This window comes from Hemitrygon akajei, chromosome 6, assembly GCF_048418815.1.
Source record: "Hemitrygon akajei chromosome 6, sHemAka1.3, whole genome shotgun sequence".
NCBI classification, from domain to species: Eukaryota; Metazoa; Chordata; class Chondrichthyes; order Myliobatiformes; family Dasyatidae; genus Hemitrygon; species Hemitrygon akajei.
In genome coordinates, this window is record NC_133129.1 from 166,265,349 (window position 1) to 166,287,485 (window position 22,137).

Here is a 22,137-nt window from a genome sequence, read left to right on the forward strand (position 1 = left end):
CACCGGTGCCTTTGCCCTCTTCATAGTTCCTAACCTTCCTAATCATAGTGTAACAGTGGTTGAATGTCTTGTAAACCCTGGTGCTGCTGGTGATATATTGATGATAATTGGGCAGAGATTTCTTCAAACAAGCCTGAATGAAGTCCCAGTGAATAATTTGAAAGGTATCGGGATAGGCTGTTTCTTGTTTGCTAACTGCTGCACTCAATGCGTCAAGTACTCGCATAATGTCTGCCTTTGGTGGGATGTAAATTGTGGTCAGAATCACAGGGGAGAACACTTTTGGTAATAGAACAGTTAGCACTTAATCATTGGATGTTCCAGGTCTGGGGAACGAGAGTGCAACAAGACTCTGCATCTCAAACCAATAAGAGATTTTCATGAAACACTGATCCCTACCTTTTCCCTTCTCTGAATCAGTAGTCTGGTCCATCCAGTGAATCAAGAATCCCTTCTGTTTTAAAGAGCCATGTCTCTGTGAAACACAGAACACAGCAATTTCTCATTTCTTTCTGATACAGCAATCGTGCCCATGGGTCTTCAATCTTGTTCTCCAGTGACCATATATTTGCTAACATGTTGCTGGGTAGAGGGAGTTTCATTCCATACCCTCCCTCTCTTTCGGCCATGGTGATGTATCTTCGTCTACTTAAAGATACTGTACCTGCATGCTTGAGAGTCAAGTCCACCAACTTCTTCAAATGATAATGAATTTGCTACTTTTCAGGACAGTTCAAAAGGACATTGCTTAAAGGCAAATTATAGGCTGCAGTCTGCAGTGAGAGTAATTCAGAAGTATATTTATAAGTTATGTAAACAGCCACGGTTCTCCAGCACCATATTCAATGCTTTGAAGACTCCGAGGTTCATTCTCACACTGATCAGTATAACATTTGTTCAAACAATGTGGGCTGCAAGGAACAATACAAGTATTGTTGTCAGTAACTTTATATTCCTTGTGATTAACCAATCAGAATGACTTTCCTGGGGCCAACATCTAAATCCCATTTCGAAGGGATAATAGCGCCTCTATCTTCTTCGAATTTTGCATAGATTTGGCACACGACCATTCACTTTGACAATCTTCTATAGGTGCACAGTGGAGACATATGGAAACCCCAATACCCGGGAATGTAAAAGGCTACAGAAAGTGGTGGATGTAGCCCAGTCCATCAAAGGCAAAGCCCTCTCCACAATTGAACACATTTACATGGAGTGCTGCCAGAAGAAAACAGTAACCATCCTCAAAGACTTCTGCCATCCAAGCCAATGTTCTCTTCTCACTAACACTATCACTTGGAAGCTGCAGAAGCCTTAGGTCTCACTCTACCAGGTGCAGGAACAGTTATTGCCCTAAAACTATCAGGCTCCAAAATCAACATAACTGACTTGATTCATTACTACTCTGAACTGATTCTATGACCTATAAATTCACTTTCAAGGACTCTTTACAACTCATGTCCTCAGTATTGTCTTTATTTGCAGTTTGTCTCCTTTTGCCATTGGTATTTGTCTGTTCATGTATAGTTTTTCTTAAAATTCTGTTGTATTTCTTTTCTTTCTGTGAACTGCAAGAAAATAAATCTCAAGGTAGTATATTCTAATATATAGTACATGTACTTTGAACTTGATTATGGGCAAAGTTCTTTGAATCCTTGATATGATCTCATCTTGTCCGGCAAAAGCTATTTGACAGCACTCGTTTTGGTTGCATGTCACCTGGAATTTAAGACCCTGCCTTTGGGAAGAGGTTGCCTCGATTCCTATCTTAACACTCACAGCATGAGTAAAGAGGCACATCTTTAAGAACAAAAATCACCTGTTGTGAATTACATACTGTATGCCTCCAAGACTGCATTGAAATGAATAAGCTTCATCAGCATTGGAAACAAATTGCAGATCTTGATTTTCCCATCTATCTTGGTACATTCCTTGGAGATCTATTGAACTGTTCCATCCCATGCAACAGTCAGTAGACTTCTGTGGACAACTCAATACTGTATATCACTTGGCAGACTGGACATTTAATATCTTAACTCTTGCATAACAACTGGACTTATGAATTTCCAGATGGACATTCCTTCTGTTCTGTATGACTATTTAAGCTGTTGGAAAACAAAAAGCAATTCCACACATTTTCAGCTATACCTTTAGATAGCAAGCTACTAATAAGCATTCTGGTTCAAAGAGTGCATTGCTTTGCCCTGATCCAATCTCAATAAACTCTTAAACTGTCTTTTATGGAGCTGTAATAGTTTGTGTTTTACCAAGATCTTGAGTTTGCATGGTACCGACAAATAATACAAGGCTTGACTCAATCATATTTAGGACCAAGGAAATCTAGACTGAGTATATTGTACACGTTTGTACATTACCTATAGAGATAAAGCATGGCACTTTTCATGTTAAATACTCTTAATATTCTATTACTCGTTACCCTTCAGATCTGACAGTCAGATTTCATGAGCTTTATTCTTCCAGAATGACTGGGCTCCAGACCTAATTATATCCATAACTCAAGTAAATTCATTGCCATGGAGAGCTGTGGAGGCCATGTTGTTGGATATAATTAAGATTGAGATGGATAGGTTCTTCTCTGGTAAAGGGGTTAAGAGTCCCAGGGAGAAGATTGAGAAAGAGAAATCAGTTATGATTTAATGGTGCATAAGACTTAAACCGTAAGACATAGGAGCAAAATTAGGCAATTCGTCTCATTAAGTCTGCTCCACCATTTCATCATGGCTGATCCAATTCCTTCTCTACCCCATTCTTCTGCCCTCTCCTCGATAAGACAATAACACTTGATGAGCCAAATGGCCTAATTCTGCTCCAGTATTTTATGGTCTTTTGGAATTTTCCAAAAAATCTTGAATTCTTTTTTTCATATATCATGCTTAAAACGGTCTGTCTGTTTCAGACATTGTGTCTGGAAATGTGTCTCTTAATTTATGTTACTCTTCTGTTAAGTAAGGAACTACTGAAATTGTGAATCACCTATCGGTTCATGTTCCAGTCAATGAGATCATCAATGGAGGTCCTTGACCAAATGCGACAAAGAAAGCAGAACATATCACTCCAGTCCTCAGATGGCTACACTGGCTTCCTGTCCATCAGAGGATTAACTTTTCAATATTATTACTGGTTTATAAAGTACTGATTGGTCTAGGGCCAAAATATATCTCCGATCTTCTGCTGCATCACGATCCTTTCTGAGCTCTCAGGTCATCTGGGGCATGTTTGCTTACGTCTCCAGGGTCAAAACTAAATATGGTGAAGCGGCCTTTCGTTACTATGCTCCACATAGCTGGAATAATCTTCCAGAGGATCTGAAGTCTCCCTTAACCTTAAGCTCTTTTTAAATTGAAGCTTAAAGCTTTTCTTTTCACCGTAGCTTTTAATTAGAATCTCCTGCACTGTAACTTCTATTTATCATATCTATTTTTTATGTGATTATATTCTCTTATAAATTGTCTAAAATTTGATGTTTGATTTTTGTACCTTGTTCTATGTAAAGCGCTTTGAATTGCCTTGTGATTGAAAACTGCCATACCAATGAACTTGCTTGCTTGCTTATACAACACAGTAGAGAATTTTCTCTATGTTCAAAATACTAATAACAACTATTTCAAACTGTTCACCTTGGGTTAATGGCCAGTTTAATCTTTAGCAAGCTAATGCAGGTTTAACAGTAATTTAGTAAATCTTACAGTGCTTGTGTAAGTACATTATCTGTTGTCAATCATCATTGACAGATCTATTACTATGTCAGCAAACTACTTCTTGTCCTTTGGTCCATACCACTGGAAAGGCAACGCCTGAAAGGGAACTGTTCAGAGCAGACACTAGGCGAGGAAGCAATACCCAACAATGAGTCAGGCTGATTATTGCTCTGTGAAGGTTTATCTCTGAAAAAAAACCCAATACAATTTACCTGATCTAGTTTTTAAATTTAAAAAAATGACTCTGTTTGAAAATCCACTTGTAGGAACCTTTATATCTTGGGATTATGTTGTTTTTGCATTGCTCTTTGTTATTTCTTCAGGGATCGGTGTCTTCTTTGCAATCAAGGAACGAAAAAATGCAACCTCCCGAGCTTTTTTGGTGGGTGGGAGACAGATGGTTTGTGTTCCAGTGGCTCTCTCGCTCACTGCCAGCTTCATGTCTGCGATCACTGTGTTGGGCGTTCCCGCAGAGGTTTATCGCTACGGTGCTTCTATCATCCTCTTCTGCTTTGCCTTCAGTTTTGTTGTTGTCCTCACAGCTGAACTCTTCCTGCCAGTCTTTTATAGATCTGGAATTACAAGCACATATGAGGTAAGGTTATTATATAGATTTGTTAAGCATTCCGTTGTTTCAGATAGTATGAAATATTTGTCTCAGAATATTAGAGAAAGCTGAATAGACTCAGTACTTGCAACAAAGGCAATGATTGAGTTATGATTGGGGAGAGAATTTAGAAATTGAAGGTACTATGGGACTTTGGGAGTACGAATGCAGGAATCCCTAAAGGTGAGCTTGCAGCTGAGTCGGTAGTAAGAGAAGTAAATTCAATGTCAGCATTCATTTCAATAGGACCAGAATATAACAGCAAGGATGCAATGCTGAGGCATTGGTCAGATCATATTTGAAGTGTCATGAGCAGTTTTGCCCCCATATCAAAAGAAGTTTGTGCTGGCGTTGGAGAAGCTACAGAAAGGGTTTATGAAAGTGATCATAGGAATAAAAGGGTTGTTGGATAAGGAACACATGATGGCTCTGGGGCTGTACTTGCTGGATTTAGAGGGATGAGGGGGGAATCTCATTGAAACCTACTGAATACTGAAAGGCCTGGATGAAGTGGACACAGAGAGGAAGCTTCTGGTATAAGGGGAATTTAAGATGAGAGGAATAACCTCGGAATTAAATGACAGCCCTTTAGAAACGAGATGAGGAATTTCTTTAGCCAGTGTCTGGTAAATCTGAGGAATTCATTGCCATAGACAACTATAGAAGCCAAGTCTTTGGGCATTTTTAAAGTGGAGGTGGATAGTTTCGTGATTAGCAAGGGTGTCAAGGATTTTGGTGAGAGGCAGGAGAATGGGGTTTAGAGGGAAGACTAACTCCACCATGATTGAATGGTGGAGCTGGATCGGTAAGCCAAATGACATAATTCTATTACTCCTATGTCTTATGGTTTTCTTTGCTCCATGGGTTCAAGGTATCTTACAGGAATCTACTATTATATAACAATCTTGAAAAAGGTCCACTTTTTCTACAAAAAACAGATGGTTAGGCTTCTCATTACCTGCACAATGATGTGAAATCTGTATAGTCTGTGTGCAATTGAAATTCAGAATTGTTACCGTTGCAACACTTGGATATTTCAAAACCAAGAGATTGTCTGTTCACCTGAATACCATGGTGTATATTGTCAACAGACATTTCACAGGCACTCTCAGACTCCAGAGAAGCAGATACGAGTTACGTTTCTGTCCAAGTATTTATAGTGCTGACAAATTTAGGATATTAAGATTAATGCTGAAACATTCAGATTGCAGCATTTGGAAAAGTGCACGTGAACAAATGTGATTCTGCTGTTTACATTGGGAACATAGTAATTTTGCCATTTGATGGTGCTTACTGATTTCCTGACATGTTGCTTTAATGCAAACAGCCAATGGGTTTCAGCCTAGTTATAGGTAACAATTCTTCACAATCTTTTCTTTCATTGATCTTATTGTTTCTCTAACTTGAAGTGAAACTGAAAAGTTAGTCTCATGATAAACAAATATCTTTTATTTATTTCTCTCAACTTATTTCAGGAATTCAATCTTTCAAATCTCAGCTGTAAAAATTACTGAAAGCAGTGTTTCTGACAAACATTCCATGCTGTTACAATGATTTTTCTGAACAGAAACTGACAGTTTCTGGGCGTTAAGGAAATCTAGGGATATGCTGAAACTTCTGAAGTTGATGAATGGCAGAGCAAGCTCAAAGCATTAGATGATACTTCCCTAATTCTTTGCAACCCTATAACTTCACACACCCTTTCTTTGTCAACTACTTTCATACCTCTGGCTGCTACGTATATGCACGATTATTCCAATGGTCTCTGGACTTAGATCTTGTTCTCTGTAGTCTTCAACTGTTCCGAATCTCTGCTACTTCTTTCTCATCACTCACGATTCTATTCATCCAACATCCAAGGAAATTTGATTTGTACTGGCATCTTATGTTCATTCTGCTTAGAAAGATAGAAAACTTACAGCACAATAAATGCTTCGGCCATCAAATTTATGCCGAAAATGTCCCTACCTTAGAAATTACCAGACTTACCTATAGCCCTCTATTTTTCTAAGCTCCATGTACCTGTCCAAAAGTCTCTTAAAAGACCCTATCGTTTCTGCCTCCACCACCGTTGCCAGCAGCCCATTCCACGTACTCACCACTCTCTGAGTAAAAAACTTACCCCTGACATCTCCTCTGTACCTACTCCCCAGCACCTTAAACCTGCGTCCTCTTGTGGCAACCATTTCAGCCCTGGGAAAATTAAATTCTGATTTTCATCCTTCTGTTCAAATGCCTTCAAATCCCTCTTTGAAGTTACAGAAAAATACAGCACAGACGCAGGTCCTTCGGTCCATCTAGTTCAGGCTGAACCATTTAAGCTGCCTAATCCCATCGACCTGCACCCCAGACCAGAGCCCTCCATACTCCTTCCAGAAGAATTCATAGAAAATTAATTGATTAATTTTTGATTTAGAGATTCAGCACAGTAACAGGCCCTTCTGGCACAATAAGCCTACATTGCACAAATACACCCACGTAACCAATTAATCTACTAACCTGCAGTGGGAGGAAATCAAAGCACCTGCAGGAAACCCACACGGTCACAGGGAGAATTTACAATCCCCTTACAGCCAGAGTCAGGAATTGAGCACAGGTTGCTGGCATTGTATTGGCATTGCACTAACTGCCACACTACCATGCTGTCCTTCTCTACCTTAACCCTTATCTAACTCCATGTTTTCATTGCCCTCACCCTCACCCTACCATTGACTGGAGTGCCTCCAAATTTCTCTTGCCTGGCTGGTTCCATTGATTTTCTTGTCGGATTTGAAAGGAAACAGCCTTTGTAGTGAAATGACAGTACTTTCTGCTGACCTTGTTATAAGTTCCTCACAAATATGTAGGATTTACATAGCAAAAACTTCCTTTCTTATTCCGCGGCTGTTGTATATCAATTCAAATTTGCCCGGTATCTCACAGTTGGGATGCCATTAAAGAGCATCATAGAGAAAGTGATGCCACATAGTAACAGGGAGGTTCTACTGCAGTTGTACAAGGCCTTGGTGAGACCGCACCTAGAGTATTGTATGCAGTTTTGGTCCCCTAATCTGAGGAAAGACATTCTTGCCATAGAGGGAGTAGAAAGAAGGTTCACCAGATTGATTCCTGGGATGGCAGGACTTTCATATGAAGAAAGACTGGATCGACTAGGCTTATACTCGCTAGAATTTAGAAGATTGAGGGGGGATCTTATTGAAATGTATAAAATTCTAGAGGGATTGGGCAGGCTAGATGCAGGAAGATTATTCCCAATGTTGGGGAAGTCCAGAATGAGGGGTCACAGTTTAAGGATAAAGGGGAAACCTTTTAGGACCGAGATGAGGAAAAACTTCTTCACACAGAGAGTGGTGAATCTGTGGAATGCTCTGCCACAGGAAACAGTTGAGGCCGGTTCATTGGCTATATTTAAGAGGGTGTTAGATATGGCCCTTGTGGCTAAAGGGATCAGGGGGTATGGAGAGAAAGCAGGTACAGGGTTCTGAGTTGGATGATCAGCCATGATCATACTGAATGGCGGTGCAGACTTGAAGGGCCGAATGGCCTACTCCTGCACCTGTTTTCTATGTTTCTATGAGACCAGCGTTGATCACCAAGCATAGAACAGGCCCTTCAGCCCAAAATGTTGGGCCAAACCAAATTAAATTAGTAATCAAATGTTCAACTAAACTTATCCCTTACAGCTACACAGTTTTTACACCATTTTGCTTTCCTTCATTTTCGTAGCCTATCTAAATGTCTCTTAAACATCCTTAATGTATCTATCTGTACCACCACCCAAAATAGCACATTCCAGACACCCACCACTCTCTGTGTAAAGATGACTTGTCCCTCACATCTCCTTTGAAAGTACCCCCTCTCACCTTAAATACATGTCCTCTGGTATTGAACATATCAATGCTGGGTAAAAGATATTGTCTATCTACTCTATCTTTGACTCTCATAATCCCTTAAACCACTATCAGATTTTCCTTCAGCCTCTGCCATTCTACAGAAAACAACCCAAATCTGTCCAGCCTCTCATTATAGCACATGCACTCTAATCCAAGCAGCATCATTGTAAACCTCTTCTACACCCTTTTCAAAGCTTCAACATCTTTCCTATAATTGGGCAACCACAACCATGCCCAGAAGCAGCCTAACTAGAGTTTTATAAAGCCGCAACATAACTTCCTGACTTTTGAACTCAACTCCTTGACTAATAAAGCATGCTATATGCCTTCTTAATCACCCTATCAACCTGTGCAGCCATTTTCAGGGAGCTATGAGCTTGCACCCCAATATCTCTTGGTCATCGATATTATTAACGGTCTTACCCTTAACAGTGTGCTGTTTCTTTATATTTGACCTATCAGCAGGCAACATTCCACATCTGACCAGGTTAAATCCATCTGCCATTTCTTCACCCATATCTGCAACTGATCTATATCCCCCCGTATTATTTGCCAGTCTATCCACAACACCCCTCATGCTGGGGCTATACGGCATTGAGGCGCGTCCCCTGGGTGGTGGATGGGGGATCCCTCGTGTGAGGGGTGCACTGGATAATATGGAAGAAGGTGCCGTGAACCAACATAGCCTAGGAGAAGGAACACCGATTCCAAACCTGGGTAGATAGGACTCGTTAGCCTTGGATGGCAGCCTATCTAGGAGAGGGTAAACTCTGATTTCAAACCCGGGCAGGTCGAGCTCGTTAGCATGGAAATGCCATTGCCTAGGGGAAGGTGACCCCGACAGAAAACCCCTGGTCCTCCAGGTTGGGGATTGTGCAATGGGCTAACAACCCGTTCACGTAAAACAAGCAATTGTTACAGAAACCGTCAACAGATTGTCAACCACTCACCCAGATCTCGGGAAAAGCAGGGCCCCATTCAGGAGGCTGATGACGCGCTGCAACCAAACCCGTCAGGAAGCTGCCGGGCTGACAACCCTCCTTCACCCGAGGAAAACCATAATGGAGGTTCCAAAGCTGCTCTCACAGAAGAAATCTATCCTAATCGGAACATGGAATGGGAGATCGCTTTGGGAGACAGGTAGGTGCGCACAGGCAGTGAAGGAGATGAACCAATACCACCTCACACTCCTGGGCATGTGCGAAGCAAGGTGGAATACTTTTGGTGAGACCAAACTGCAGACAGGAGACACTCTGCTCTATTCCAGCAAAGAAAAAGAGGAAGACCCACATGAGGCTGGTGTGGCCCTGATGTTGTCCAAAGAAGCAGCCAGAAGTTTGATAGAATGGGAACCACTGTCCGACCGTATCATCACAGCCAGGTTCGAGTCCAGATTCCAGAAGGTATTCATTATCCTGTGCTATGCCCCAACTAACAACGCAGAGGAAGAAGAAAAAGATCTCTTCTACACCCAGCTTCAAGCAGTAGTTGGAAAGGTACCTAAGCAAGATATGTTTATCGTCATGGGAGATCTGAATGCCAAAGTAGGCAGTGATAACACTGGCAGGGAGAGAGAGATGGACCAGAATGGTTTGGGGAATATGAATGAAAATGGAGAACTCCTTACCGACTTCTGTGCCTTCAACGAACTGACCATTGGGGGTACCCTCTTTCCCCACCGACACTGCCACAAGATAACCTGGGTCTCACCTGACCATCAAACAGAGAACCAGATTGATCACATCATAGTCTGCCAGCGCTGGAGAAGTTCATTGTAAGATGTGAGAGCCAAAAGAGGAGCAGATATTGGATCTGACCACCATTTGGTTGTTGCAAAGCTGAAGATGAAGCTGTCAGCCAAGAAGAAGCAACAGAACATGCAAATAAAGTCTGATGTTAGAAAACTACAGACGGAAGAGAACAAGAAAGATTTCCACATCGCCTTGCAAAACTGCTTTGGGGCTCTTCAAATAGAGGAACAAGATGAGAGAACAGCGGAACATGCCTGGATTACCTTCAAGCAGGCTACTGTAGGAGCCTGCGAAGAAGTACTGGGAAGACCACCAGTCAACAGTAAACCTTGGATCAGGGACGAGACATGGCTGAAGGTGGAGGAGAGGAAAAAACTCAAACAGGAGTTGAATCAGGCCAGAACCTGGCAACAGAAACAAATCGCCACCAACAGGTACAGCGTGATGGCCAAGGAGGTGAAGAAACAGCTCAGAAAGGACAAGAGGTCATACTTCAATGAAATAGCAGAGCAAGCAGACACAGCGGCCAGTAAAGGGGGCCTCAAGGCACTCTACATGACAACTAAACTTTTGAGAAGGAAGAAAAGCAATTTCAACAGACCTGTTAGAGACAAGACAGGCCATCTGCTCACTTTGGTTGAAGATCAGCTGGCAAGATGGAAGGAATACTTCCAGGAAGTATTGAATAGACCACCACCACAGAACCCACTTGACCTGGAGCCTGGAGACCCATTTAACATCAATATAGGTGAAATCACCAAGCAAGAAATTCGAAAAGCCCTGAAAAGCCTGAAGAACGGCAAGGCTGCTGGAGAAGACAACATTCCTGCAGAAGCATTGAAAGAGGGTGGAGAGGTTATGGTGGACCATTTGCATATACTGCTGAATTTGATATGGAGAACAGGAGAGATCCCATCAGATTGGAAGAAGGGCCTCCTTGTGAAGCTGCCAAAATCTGGAGATCTTTCACTGTGTGGCAAGTGGAGGGGGATCACCTTGTTGTCCATTCCTAGCAAAGTTCTCACCAGGGTCATCTTGGAGCGGATGAAAGATGCCATTGACCAGAGACTTAGAGATGAGCAGGCAGGGTTCAGGAAAGAGAGATCATGCAATGACCAGATAGCTACACTTAGAGTCATTGTGGAGCAGACAATAGAATGGCAAACTCCACTATATGTGTGTTTTATTGATTTTGAGAAGGCATTTGACAGCCTGGACAGAAAGTCAATGTGGAGCATCTTACAACACTATGGTGTACCGGAAGAGATGGTGAATATCATCAAGTAGCTTTATGATGGCTTCTCATGCAGGGTCATCCACGATGGGAGACTGTCCTAAGAGTTCCTGGTCACTACTGGAGTCAGACAGGGATGCCTGCTGTCGCCTCTACTTTTTCTTGTGGTACTCGACTGGGCTACAAGAACAGCCTGTGCTGGCTCAGAGAGAGGCATCCAGTGGACGTTAACAGGGAAATTGGAAGACCTGGCATTAGCAGATGATCTCGCTCTTCTCTCACACCGGCTTCAAGATATGCAGAAGAAAATAGATTCCTTGGGAGAGACCTCACAGCGAGTAGGCCTTAAGATCAGTCAGAAGAAGACCAAAGTTCTACGCATTAATAACAAACAAGAGAAGCCATTACGGATTGAATAGTTGAAGATGTAGACAAATTCACCTACCTCGGAAGCAAAATCAGTAAATCAGGAGGTACAGATGAGGACATCAGAGCAAGGATCGGAAAAGCCCAACATGCCTTCACAACCCTGCGACCTGTTTGGAGATCTACGGCCATCTCTGTCAAAACCAAGCTTCATATATTCAGCTCCAATGTGAAAGCCACCCTGCTATATGGATCCGAAAAATGGAGAATCACTAACACCAGCTGCAACAAGATCCAGACCTTTCTCAACAAATGCCTCCGGCAGATCCTCCACCTCAAGTGGTACGACAGAGTGTCAAACCTAGACCTATGGAAGAGAGCAAACCAAGAGCCCATTGTATTCCAGATAAGGAGGAGGAAGTGGAGATGGGTCGGCCACACCTTGAGGAAGAGCCAGTCGAATGTCACTTGACAATCACTCGAATGGAATCCACAAGGGAAGAGAAGAAGAGGTCGCCCAAAGCAAACCTGGAGGCGTAGGCTTTTGGATGAACTGAAAGCCGCCGGCCAAACTTGGGAGACTGCAAAAACATCTACTAGAGATCGCAGGAAGTGGAGGACTTTTGTTGAGGCCCTATGCTCCATAAGGAGCGAAAAGGATTAAAGAAGAAGATCCACAACACCACCTTAATCTCCTGGATGGGCCTCCCATGAGGGACCTTGTCAAGCGCCTTACTAAAATCCACATAAACAACATCCACAGCTCTGCATTCATCAATCACCTTCGTCACCTTGTCCAAAAACTCAATCAAGTTAGTAGGACATGACTTGTGCATGTACAAAGCCATGGTGGTTCTCCCTAATTACACCATGGTTTTACAAATGCTCATAAATCCTATCTCTAAGAATTTTCTCCAGTAGCTTCTCTACCAGTGACATGAGACTCTCCATTCGATAGTTTCCAGAATTTTCCCTGATTCCCTTCTTGAATAATGGAACAACATTAGCTTCTTAACAGTCCTCCATGACCTCACCTGTGGCTAGAGATAGCATAAAGATATTGGTCAAGGTCCCAGTAATCTCCACTCTTGCCTCCGTCTATAACCTGGGATATATCCCATCAGGCCCTGGAGATCTATCCACCTTATTGCTCTTTAAGAGATGCAACACAATCTCCTTCTTTACTTTGAAATGCCTTAATATATTAATATGCTCGACCTTGATCTCCCTATCCTCCACATCCTTGTCCTTGATAGCTACTGATGTAAAGTACTCATTAAGAACTTCCTCCACATCCTCTGCATCTGCATCAAAGCAAATGGTCACTGCCCCCCTTAATCTTCCAGTGTTTCTATCCTCCTCTAGTTATCCTCTTGCTCTCGATGCATGTCTGCAATGTCTTGGGATTCTCTTTATTTCTATTTGCCAAAGGCTTATCATGACCATTCCAGGCTATTCTAATCCCTTCCTGAGTTCATCAGTGTGCAGTAATCCTACACTGACCCCAATTTATTCTCTCTAGATTCTTTTTTAAAAATATTTTTAATTTTTTTTTCTGCAAACAACAGAAAAAATACAGCACATCCACAAAAACCATGACTGTAACAAAATCAAATTAAATATCGAGCAGCAAAAGGGAGAACTATATAAAGGCAAAAATAAACATACACAGCAGAGATGCACCGCACCAAACGAATCTCAGTCCTCACCCCATAAGAAAGTCCAATACAGGGCCCCATATCCTTTCAAAGATGCCCCCTCTGTCCTCATTACATAGTCTCAATCTCTCCAAATGTAAAGTGTTTGCCAGTTCTCTCAGCCACAGATCGTACGTAGGCACTGAGTCCATTTTCCACATTTGCAGGATTAACTTCTTAGCAATCACCATTCCAAACAATACAGCCACTTTTTCATACATATTGGCTGAAGATAAGGAGCTTGTTGCTCCAAGGATGGCTATGAGCAGGTCTGATTCACACCGCTTCCCAAAAGCCTCCGAGAAACAGTGAAAAATACTTTTCCAGTATGCAAAAAGCTTACAACGTGACCAGAATGAATGTGACAAGTTACTGTTCACAGATTTACATCTATTACAAACTGCTGAAACATCAGGATAGAAGCTGTGCAACTTTTCTTTGGAATAATGGAGTCTATGTATTGTCTTAAACTGTATAAGTCTGTGTCTGACATTGATCAAACAAACATGTATGCTCTTTAAACACTCATCCCAGACTTCCTCTGTCAGTTCTATACCCAATTCATCCACCCATGCCTGTTTAAGACCTGCAGTATTCACCCGAGCTCCATTATGTAGGATCTGATAAAAATAGGATACAGTACTATGAGTAACCGGATCAAATTTATTTATTGCCTCCGGGGACTCATGTTTGTCTAAAATTTCAAAATTAGGTATATATTTCCTAACCTAATCTCAAATTTATAAATATCTAAAAAAACTAGATGTAGGGATATTGTAAACTGCTTGTAACTGCGCAAATGAGGCAAAGTTTCCATTAATATATAGGTCACCTACACAACAGATGCCACTCTGTTTCCAGGATGAAAAAACAGTATCATTCAGGTCAGGCAAAAAGGAATGATTGCCACAAATCGGAGTGTCAATGTAAGTTTCTGGGGCCTTAACGTGTAGTTGAATCTGCTTCCAAATTCTTATAGTGCTGCCAACCACAAAGCCGTTACTAAAATGTGACTTATTAACTGCAGTGGGGCTGTTAAGGACAGCTGGTAAGAAAGACTTCTTACAAATCACTCGCTCTATGAGTAACCATGCTGGGCACGAGTCTGAGGTAGAGGGTGGGCTTTTTTTTCCACCATGCAAGAATGGATAGGCAGGTAGTCCAGTAATACATTTTAATGTCTGGTAGGGCAAAACCTCCTACTTCCTTGGGCTTTGACAAGTGTTTTTAAGTAAGTCTAACGGCTTTATAATTCCAAATAAAGGGTATAATAATTGAATCCAATTGCTTAAAATATGACAGAGGAATAAAACATGGAATTGACTGGAAAAGGTGAAGAAATTGTGGCAGTACAATCATCTTGATTGTGTTAACCCCCCCCACCAAAGAAATTGGCAGGGTTTTCCAAAAGTAAATATTACATTGAACCTGTTCAACTTTGTTTCGCCAATTCACTTGCAAAAGGTCATCTGGGTTTTTTGTAATAGACACACCAAGATAGGAAAAATTATCATAAGTTATTTTAAAGGGAATAGAATGTAAATACTCTGTATGCAACTGCAGTGACTGGCATTAGTTTACTCTTATCTCATTAATAGAGAAACCTGAGAAATTATAAATTAGAGTCAGAAGGGCGGGTATTGATGTTTGTGGGCTGGAGCTATATAAAAGGACATTGTCAGCGTATAATGAAAGGTGATGTTTATGTCCATGAATATCAATGGGAGATATCAAAAGGTCCTGTCTGATGCTAACAGCCAGTGGCTCTATGATAACTGCAAACAAAAACGGAGAAAGGGGGTAGCCTTGACGAGTCCCACGATGAATTGCAAAAGGGGAGGAAATATTCTGATTAGTGATAATACAGGCAGATGGGTATGAATAAATTATCTATCCATTTGATGAAAAATGGTCCAAATTCAAATTTCTTAAGCACTCTAGATTCTACCGCTCACCTACACACCAGAGACAATTTAGTGACTAATTACTGAAACAACCGACATATCTTGTTCTTTTTTGCAAGTGAGGGGTTCATCGTTGTTTTTATTGTTGCTATTGTAACACTCTGGTTTCCTTGGCTGCGTGAGTCTAGGGAAAACAACCTCTGGCCCCGCCAAACTTGTGAGACTGAGGCGCACTCATTCCCATGCCAAACCCCGGTTTGTGTGTTTGCTGCCCTGTTACAAATTAATGCCATGAAATACCAGGCAGTACACTGCATACCATTAAAGGAATTATATTTATGAATTGAAACTAGAGGGTTAGTAAAGATTAACAAAACAAAAAGGGCCCATTCTAATTAAACAGTCCGAAGTGCACAAGTTTGAACTCATCTTGGATTTTCCTGTCTCTCACGCACTGGTCAACGTGAAAACACACACACCATCTTCTGAACTTCTCTCGCAATTCATCTCAAACAAACAGGTCTCCCACCGATCGTACGCTACGACCGGTTCTCCTCAGCATCTTCTCTCTTCATCTCCTCTCAAACAAAAGCCCCAAGCCCAACCTTAGTGTCCCTCACTGGAGAAATCTCCCCTTAATCTGACCATCCCAGTTAGATGGCACACAATTCTCCTCATCTCTTATCTTCAACAATAACCCACACATAAACTGAAAGAAAGCAGCTTGCACAGAACAGCACAAAATGAAATACATACAATAAAAATATAAACCAGGGTATTACACTATTGTCACTGTCTTTTTTTCTGAGAGTGACGGGGATTGAGGATTGCATTGTTACTGTTTTTTTTCTGTGGGAGAGGGGGTCGAGGATTGCTATTGTTTCTCTTTTTTCTAAGGGGAGGGGCTTGGGAATGTTATTGTTGATGTTTTTTTCTGTCGGGAGAGAGTTGAAGATTGTTATTGTTGCTATTTTTTCTGCGGGGAGGGAATCAGGGACTGTTATTGTTGCTGTTTTTTTCTGTGGGATGGGGTGGATTCTGGGGTCTGTGAGTTTTGTTTCTTTTACTTTTTCATGTGAACTTCGTGGCTATATGAAGAAAAATATTAGAGTTGTATTGTACATGCATATTATGACAATAAAATGAACCTTGAACCTTCAGAGAGGAAACTGGTCCAGAGGAAACATGAGAAGTTACAGGGAAAATATACAAACTCCACATTAACAGGACTGGAGACCAAAATCAATTTGTAGAGCTGAGAGATAGCAGCTGTATTAGCTGTGTGAACCAGTCACATTATGAAATTCTTGCAGATATTTATTTATTGAAATACAGTTGGCCCTCCTTATCCGCGGGGGATTGGTTCTGGGACCCCCCCGCGGATACCAAAAAACACGGATGCTCAAATCCCTTATTTAACCTGTCTCAGCGCGGTGGATCTTAGGACCCAGCGGAACCCCAGACCTTATTTAACGTGTCTCAGGGCGGTGGACATTAGGACTCGGCACAGCTCTGAAACTGCAGTGTTTCTGTTCACGAAAATAATCACGATCATGATTGAAAATAAAGTGGAAGTAATAAAGCGATCGGAAAGCGGTGAAACGCCATCGGTCATTGGAAAAGCGTTAGGCTACAGTCGGTCAACGATTGGAACAATTTTAATGGAGCATGAGAAAGGCCCTGCCCCAATGAAAGCTACAATTATTTCTAAGCAATGCAGTGGTTTAATTATTGAAGTACATACGTTTCTTAAGTTTTATATGCATAGAAAGGTAAAATATATACTATATAATAAGACAAACGTTTGACTAACTGACGCTAAATAATACCGGATTAACCTGTTCCGACTTCAAATCTGACTTAAAGACAGACTCAGGAATGGAACTCATTCATAACCCGGGGACTGCTTGTACTTTTAAATTATCTCTAGATTGCTTATAATACCTAATACAATGTAAATACTTTGTAAATAGTTGTTATACAGTATTGTTTAGGAAATAATGACAAGAAAAAATAGTCTGTACATGTTCAAACAACGAGTGCTGGAGAGAGAACTTCCGTGTTTTCCTGGTCCGCGTTTGGTTGAATCCACGCATGCGGAATCCATAGATAAGGAGTGCCGACTGCACAGTACAGAATAGGCCCTCGAGATGTGCCACCCAACTATCCCCCAATTTAGTCTTAGCCTGATCATGTGACAATTTACAATCACTAATTAACCTACTAACTGGTGTATCTTTGGACTGTGGGAGGAAACTAGACCACCTGGAGGAAACCTACGTGGTCATGGGGAGAATGGACAAACTCCTTACAGACAGCAGCGGGAATTGAACCCGGGTCACTGGCACTGTAAAGTGTTGTGATAACCTCTACGCTACCATGCCACACAAAACACTAACATCATTTTAAATTCTTGTTTCATGTTTAGTAATATCACGTTTCAGATCCAAATTCATATTACTATTCAAATCTTCACTTGGACTTGAATAAATTTGGATATGAAATTTACTTTATATATAAAGTTTTTCTAAATATTCATATTACTAATATTTTGAAATATTCATCATTTAAGGGATTTAACAATACACATAATTATAATGAGTTTTAGGTTCAGATAAGTTAATGATCAAAAATTATAACTTCTTCTATCTGAAGTAATTAAACATCAGATTTGAAAGGTGCTTTACAACAGAAGGAGTTCAGTGCAACTTTCTATGTAGTGTGTGATGTGGGCAGCATGGTAGTGTGTCAATGATGGAAGTTCAGTTCCTACCACCATCTGTACGTTCTCCCCATGACTGCGTGGGTTTCCTCTGGGCTCTCTGGTTTTCTCCCACATTCCAAACATGTATGGATTAGTAGGTTAGTTGGTCACATGGGTGCAATTGGACGGCATGGCTTGTTGGACAAAAAGGGCCTGCTACCATGCTGTCTCTCAAAATGAAAAATAAAAAATTATGTTATATATAATAAATAAGTTGTTCATCTGTCAATTTCATAAAACAATGAAGATTATTTTCACTACCATTACCACCGTAAACAATCTATTCTGAGTTCTGCTGAGGAGGACACACACTAGACAAAAATTTAAGGATAGGGTCAAAGCTTCCTTGAAGGAGGGTGAGATCCCTATTGACTCCTGACAATCTGAGAGCTATGATAACCTAAAGTCAAGAAGAAGCACTCAGGATGATCACGCGAACTTTGAGTTGGGAGCACATAGAAGATCTGCTTAGCAACAGGAGGAATAAACCAGCTGATAAATGACTCACCCGCCAACCCAATCGGAAACCTCCTACCCAACCTGATAAAGATTCAATGGGTTGCACGTTGGCCTCTTAGCCATCTCAGAACCTACAAGACCTAAATGTAAATGGGTTATCCTCAATCCCTCAGAACTTCCAAAGAAGAGGACTATGGATAAATTCATGCCAAATATTTTGCATATCATACTTAATTGATCTATTACAGAATATTGTATTGAAATTTCTAAGAAAATAACACAGCAATATACATTGTACATACTGCCTATTTTTGAAAATTGGATAAATTAAGACCCCTTCAAATTATGTTTCACCTGAATTATTTCCTTTCAACCATTCATTTCTTGAACTGAGCTTCACAATGCAAATCACTGGTTTAGTAAAACTATGATCATTTTGATCACTTTGTGCTAAAATGATCTCAAAAAGCCATAAGAACATAGGGACTTCTTCCAGAATACTGGCTAAACCTGATCCTGTAATATAAAGGCTTCAAGCTCTCCTTCCTGCACCCATTTCAAAGGAACTTATTTCTGCAAAACTCCTTCTTCATTCAAACTTTACACATGGAATAAAAAATTTCAGTTGTAGGTAGGTTTGCCCACCCTTCAAATTTTCTAATTCAGATCAAATGTAGTTTGAAAATGTCAGCCTCAGCAAGTAAGCAGGTAATTCAAACACTTCTCACGGTATTGTGAGAATTCCTCACACTATCCTTCACAGCCCATGGTAGTGTAGCAGTTAGCACGATGCTATAACGGCTCAGGACGTCAGAGCTTGGGAGTTCTCCCCATGACCCCATGGGTTTCCTCCGAGTGCTCCAGTTTCCTCCCACAGTCCAAAGATGTACCAGTAAGTCAGTTAATTTGTCACTGTGAATTGTCCTGTGATTAGGCTATTGTTAAATAGGTAGGTTGTTGGGCTGAACGGGCCTGCTCCACGCTGTATTTCTAAATATATAGTAAGACTGAGTTAGTCATATCTGGATAGTTCTGTTGGAGGACTTGTTTTGCTCCAGTCTCTATTGATAAGCCAGTTTTCCAATCACCAGGGTATCGTCAATGTAATAACAATGTTAAAAATAAAAGATAGAGTAGGCCATTTGTACTCTCATGCTTGCTCTGACCATTTATATTAGCTCTGTTTTTCTGTGCTAATTCAATATTCCTCGGTTTTCTTAACATCCAAAAATGCATCATTCTCCGTCTTGAATACATCCGGTAATTAAATTCTCCTGGGGTTAATACTACAGGTGGATTGTTGGGGTTGGTGGGTGGGGGGGGTGAGTGTGGGGTTTCATTGGGCCTGTTCTGCACTGTCTCTCTAAATAAATAAATGTGAAAACTGATGACCATGTCACCTTCACCCAGAAAAGAACAGCAACTGCATTTTAATAGTTATTGATTTACAGTAAAGGACTCCAGGATATCTGAAAATGCATATAGTGCTTCATGACTACAAACTCTTTACTTCATAAATTTTATCTTCTCTTTCTTTTCTTCAGTACTTGGAGCTGAGATTTAATAGAGTGGTTCGCGTTGCTGCTACAATTATATACATTCTGCAAACTGTAAGACAATTATTAAAGTTTAATTTTTAGTCATATTTATATTTAAGTCCATATTTATATTTAAAGTAATTTATGCCTTTAAAATAATTTTCAGATTCTCTATACAGGGGTTGTGGTCTATGCACCAGCTTTGGCACTGAATCAAGGTAAGCATCACAATATGGTAATTATTGAACATTACAAGACATTTAATTACAGTAAAGCTCTTACTAATTTGAAATTGGTCACCTGCACATCAGACAGTAAAAGAGGTATTGCATTTTGGGTCAAATGCGTTTTGTAAAGATTAAACTGGAGATATTAAGTGAATGAAGTTACCTTATTTGATATGGAGAGTTGTTATGAATAATATCTCCTTTAATACATTTTGTTATTCTGTTCAAGAACAATACTCTTTGCAGTTTGACATTAGCAAATTACCATCAGCAAATTTGGCAAATACACCCTAGATGACTTCATTCAAGTCTTTATACAAGCTGTAAACAACTGAGGTCCTTGCACCAACTCCAGTGGCACAATACTTGTTACATTTTGCCAATCAGAAAAAAATTTCCATTTTTACCTAACCTCTGTTTACTGCTAACCAACCAGTCTTATATCCATGCTAATGTTACCTCCTATACCTTGAGCTTTCATGTTACGTAGACTCCTAGGACAGTAGTGTTAATATTTTTGAATGACTCTGTGTTCTTGATTCTTCCTACTTGCTATCTTTATTGTGGTCCCTTTTTGCAGTTTAAATACTCTGAATTTGAACATTATATAAATTATTTCTTAATTTTGTTTTATATACTATTTTATTAGTCTACTTTTTGTTCCATGTTTAGTAGACATTATTTGGCCAAATGTAACATCCAGTGTTAAGTACATTCTGTATTAGTTTCTTTATACTCCTTATTTACTTCCTAATATTGCATTTTAAGTATATGTGTTCTCATTTTATAGCGACTGGTTTTAATCTGTGGGGATCAGTATTTGCAACAGGAATTATTTGCACCTTCTATTGCACCCTGGTATGTATGAGTGCTTAAAAATTATCCATATCAAAAATAGTGGTTAAGATGCTTTTGCAGCATTTTCTCGGCTATTCTGTGAAACTTGAATTACAATAAATATCCTTTTGCTGATTTGATCTTATGGAGAAAAAATGCTCTGCACTTTGGGCCATTGATTATAAAGTTGTTACTTTGTGCTGAATCTAGTGCTCTTCTATCAATAATCCTAAATAGTGGACAACTTTAATTAGGCAGACAGGCAATTACAATAAGAAGCTATTACCATTTCTGGAAATAAACACCAGGGTTCTTTGAGTGGATGATGTGTCTACCCAAACAGAGAGAAGCTGTATAAGATTTGGAGTTACCTTAATTTCACAGCCAGAGGGAAACACAAAGATACCCTCTACCGAGTCAAAACATTTCCTTCCTGGGTTCAGGAGGAACTAGAACAACTCTGTAGTCTTCACAATAAAGTTGTACTCTGTATCGCCTGTGTCATTTTCTCACCATCTCTGCTCTCCTGCATCCCCTCATGCTCCGCTTTTTTGGAAGCCTGCACCTGACTGACTCTCAGTCCAGGATCAAAGTGGTTTAAGCAGCCTCTCAGCATTACGGTTTTTATGGCATCCTACTGTTTCTGATGGACTTTTGGAGTGCTTTCCCAAACCTCATTAGACATAATGTATTGTGTCAGCATATAAAATGGTGAACCATTGTAATCTTGTCAGTTTGCTGCAGTTAGATTGTATTAAAATTAACTCCAAAAGACAGAGAACAGTTTATAAATCTATAAATCTAAATGGAAACCTAACCTGCATTAGAGTAAATCTCACCACACTAACGTTCCTTCCGGTTTTTATGAGAATAGGACAAAGATGAGTGTCTAATCTCTTCATGAGATGCGCGATGAACATTGAATCATTAATTCTCTCTGACTTTAGTTCAACATTGATTCTGCCTTGAATCATAGTTGGTCAGCTTTCAGGAACCACGACTGATGAAAGTTTTAGGTGATGGGGATGTGCACCTTGATATCACTGCTTAAAGGATAGGAGAAGCAGGACTGCTTCCTCTAGCTGCTGCAACTTTATCAAAGGAATCAAAGTACATTTATTATTGAAGTATATATGCAGTA

The 22,137-nt window shown here is 40.5% G+C and overlaps 1 protein-coding gene and 1 long non-coding RNA gene across 4 annotated transcripts in view; one reads left to right on the forward strand and one right to left on the reverse strand.

Annotated features, from left to right (window-relative positions):
• Positions 1-3,639: 3,639 nt before the first annotated feature.
• On the reverse strand, positions 3,640-21,501 carry LOC140729674 (uncharacterized). Its single transcript, XR_012099396.1, has 2 exons — positions 21,368-21,501; positions 3,640-4,291 (listed from the first exon to the last, which is right to left on the reverse strand). It is a non-coding gene; the product is annotated as an uncharacterized lncRNA (long non-coding RNA).
• Positions 3,804-22,137, forward strand: part of slc5a12 (solute carrier family 5 member 12) — a 73,599-nt gene continuing 55,265 nt past the window's right edge. The window contains exons 1-4 of one of the 3 annotated variants that reach the window (XM_073049721.1): positions 3,804-4,314; positions 19,939-20,004; positions 20,099-20,150; positions 20,950-21,017. In XM_073049721.1, coding sequence (XP_072905822.1) covers positions 3,958-4,314; positions 19,939-20,004; positions 20,099-20,150; positions 20,950-21,017 — 543 coding nt within the window. In that variant the 5' untranslated portion in view covers positions 3,804-3,957. The remainder of the gene's footprint in view (positions 4,315-19,938; positions 20,005-20,098; positions 20,151-20,949; positions 21,018-22,137) is intronic. The other 2 variants (XM_073049720.1, XM_073049719.1) reach the window with 2 other exon arrangements.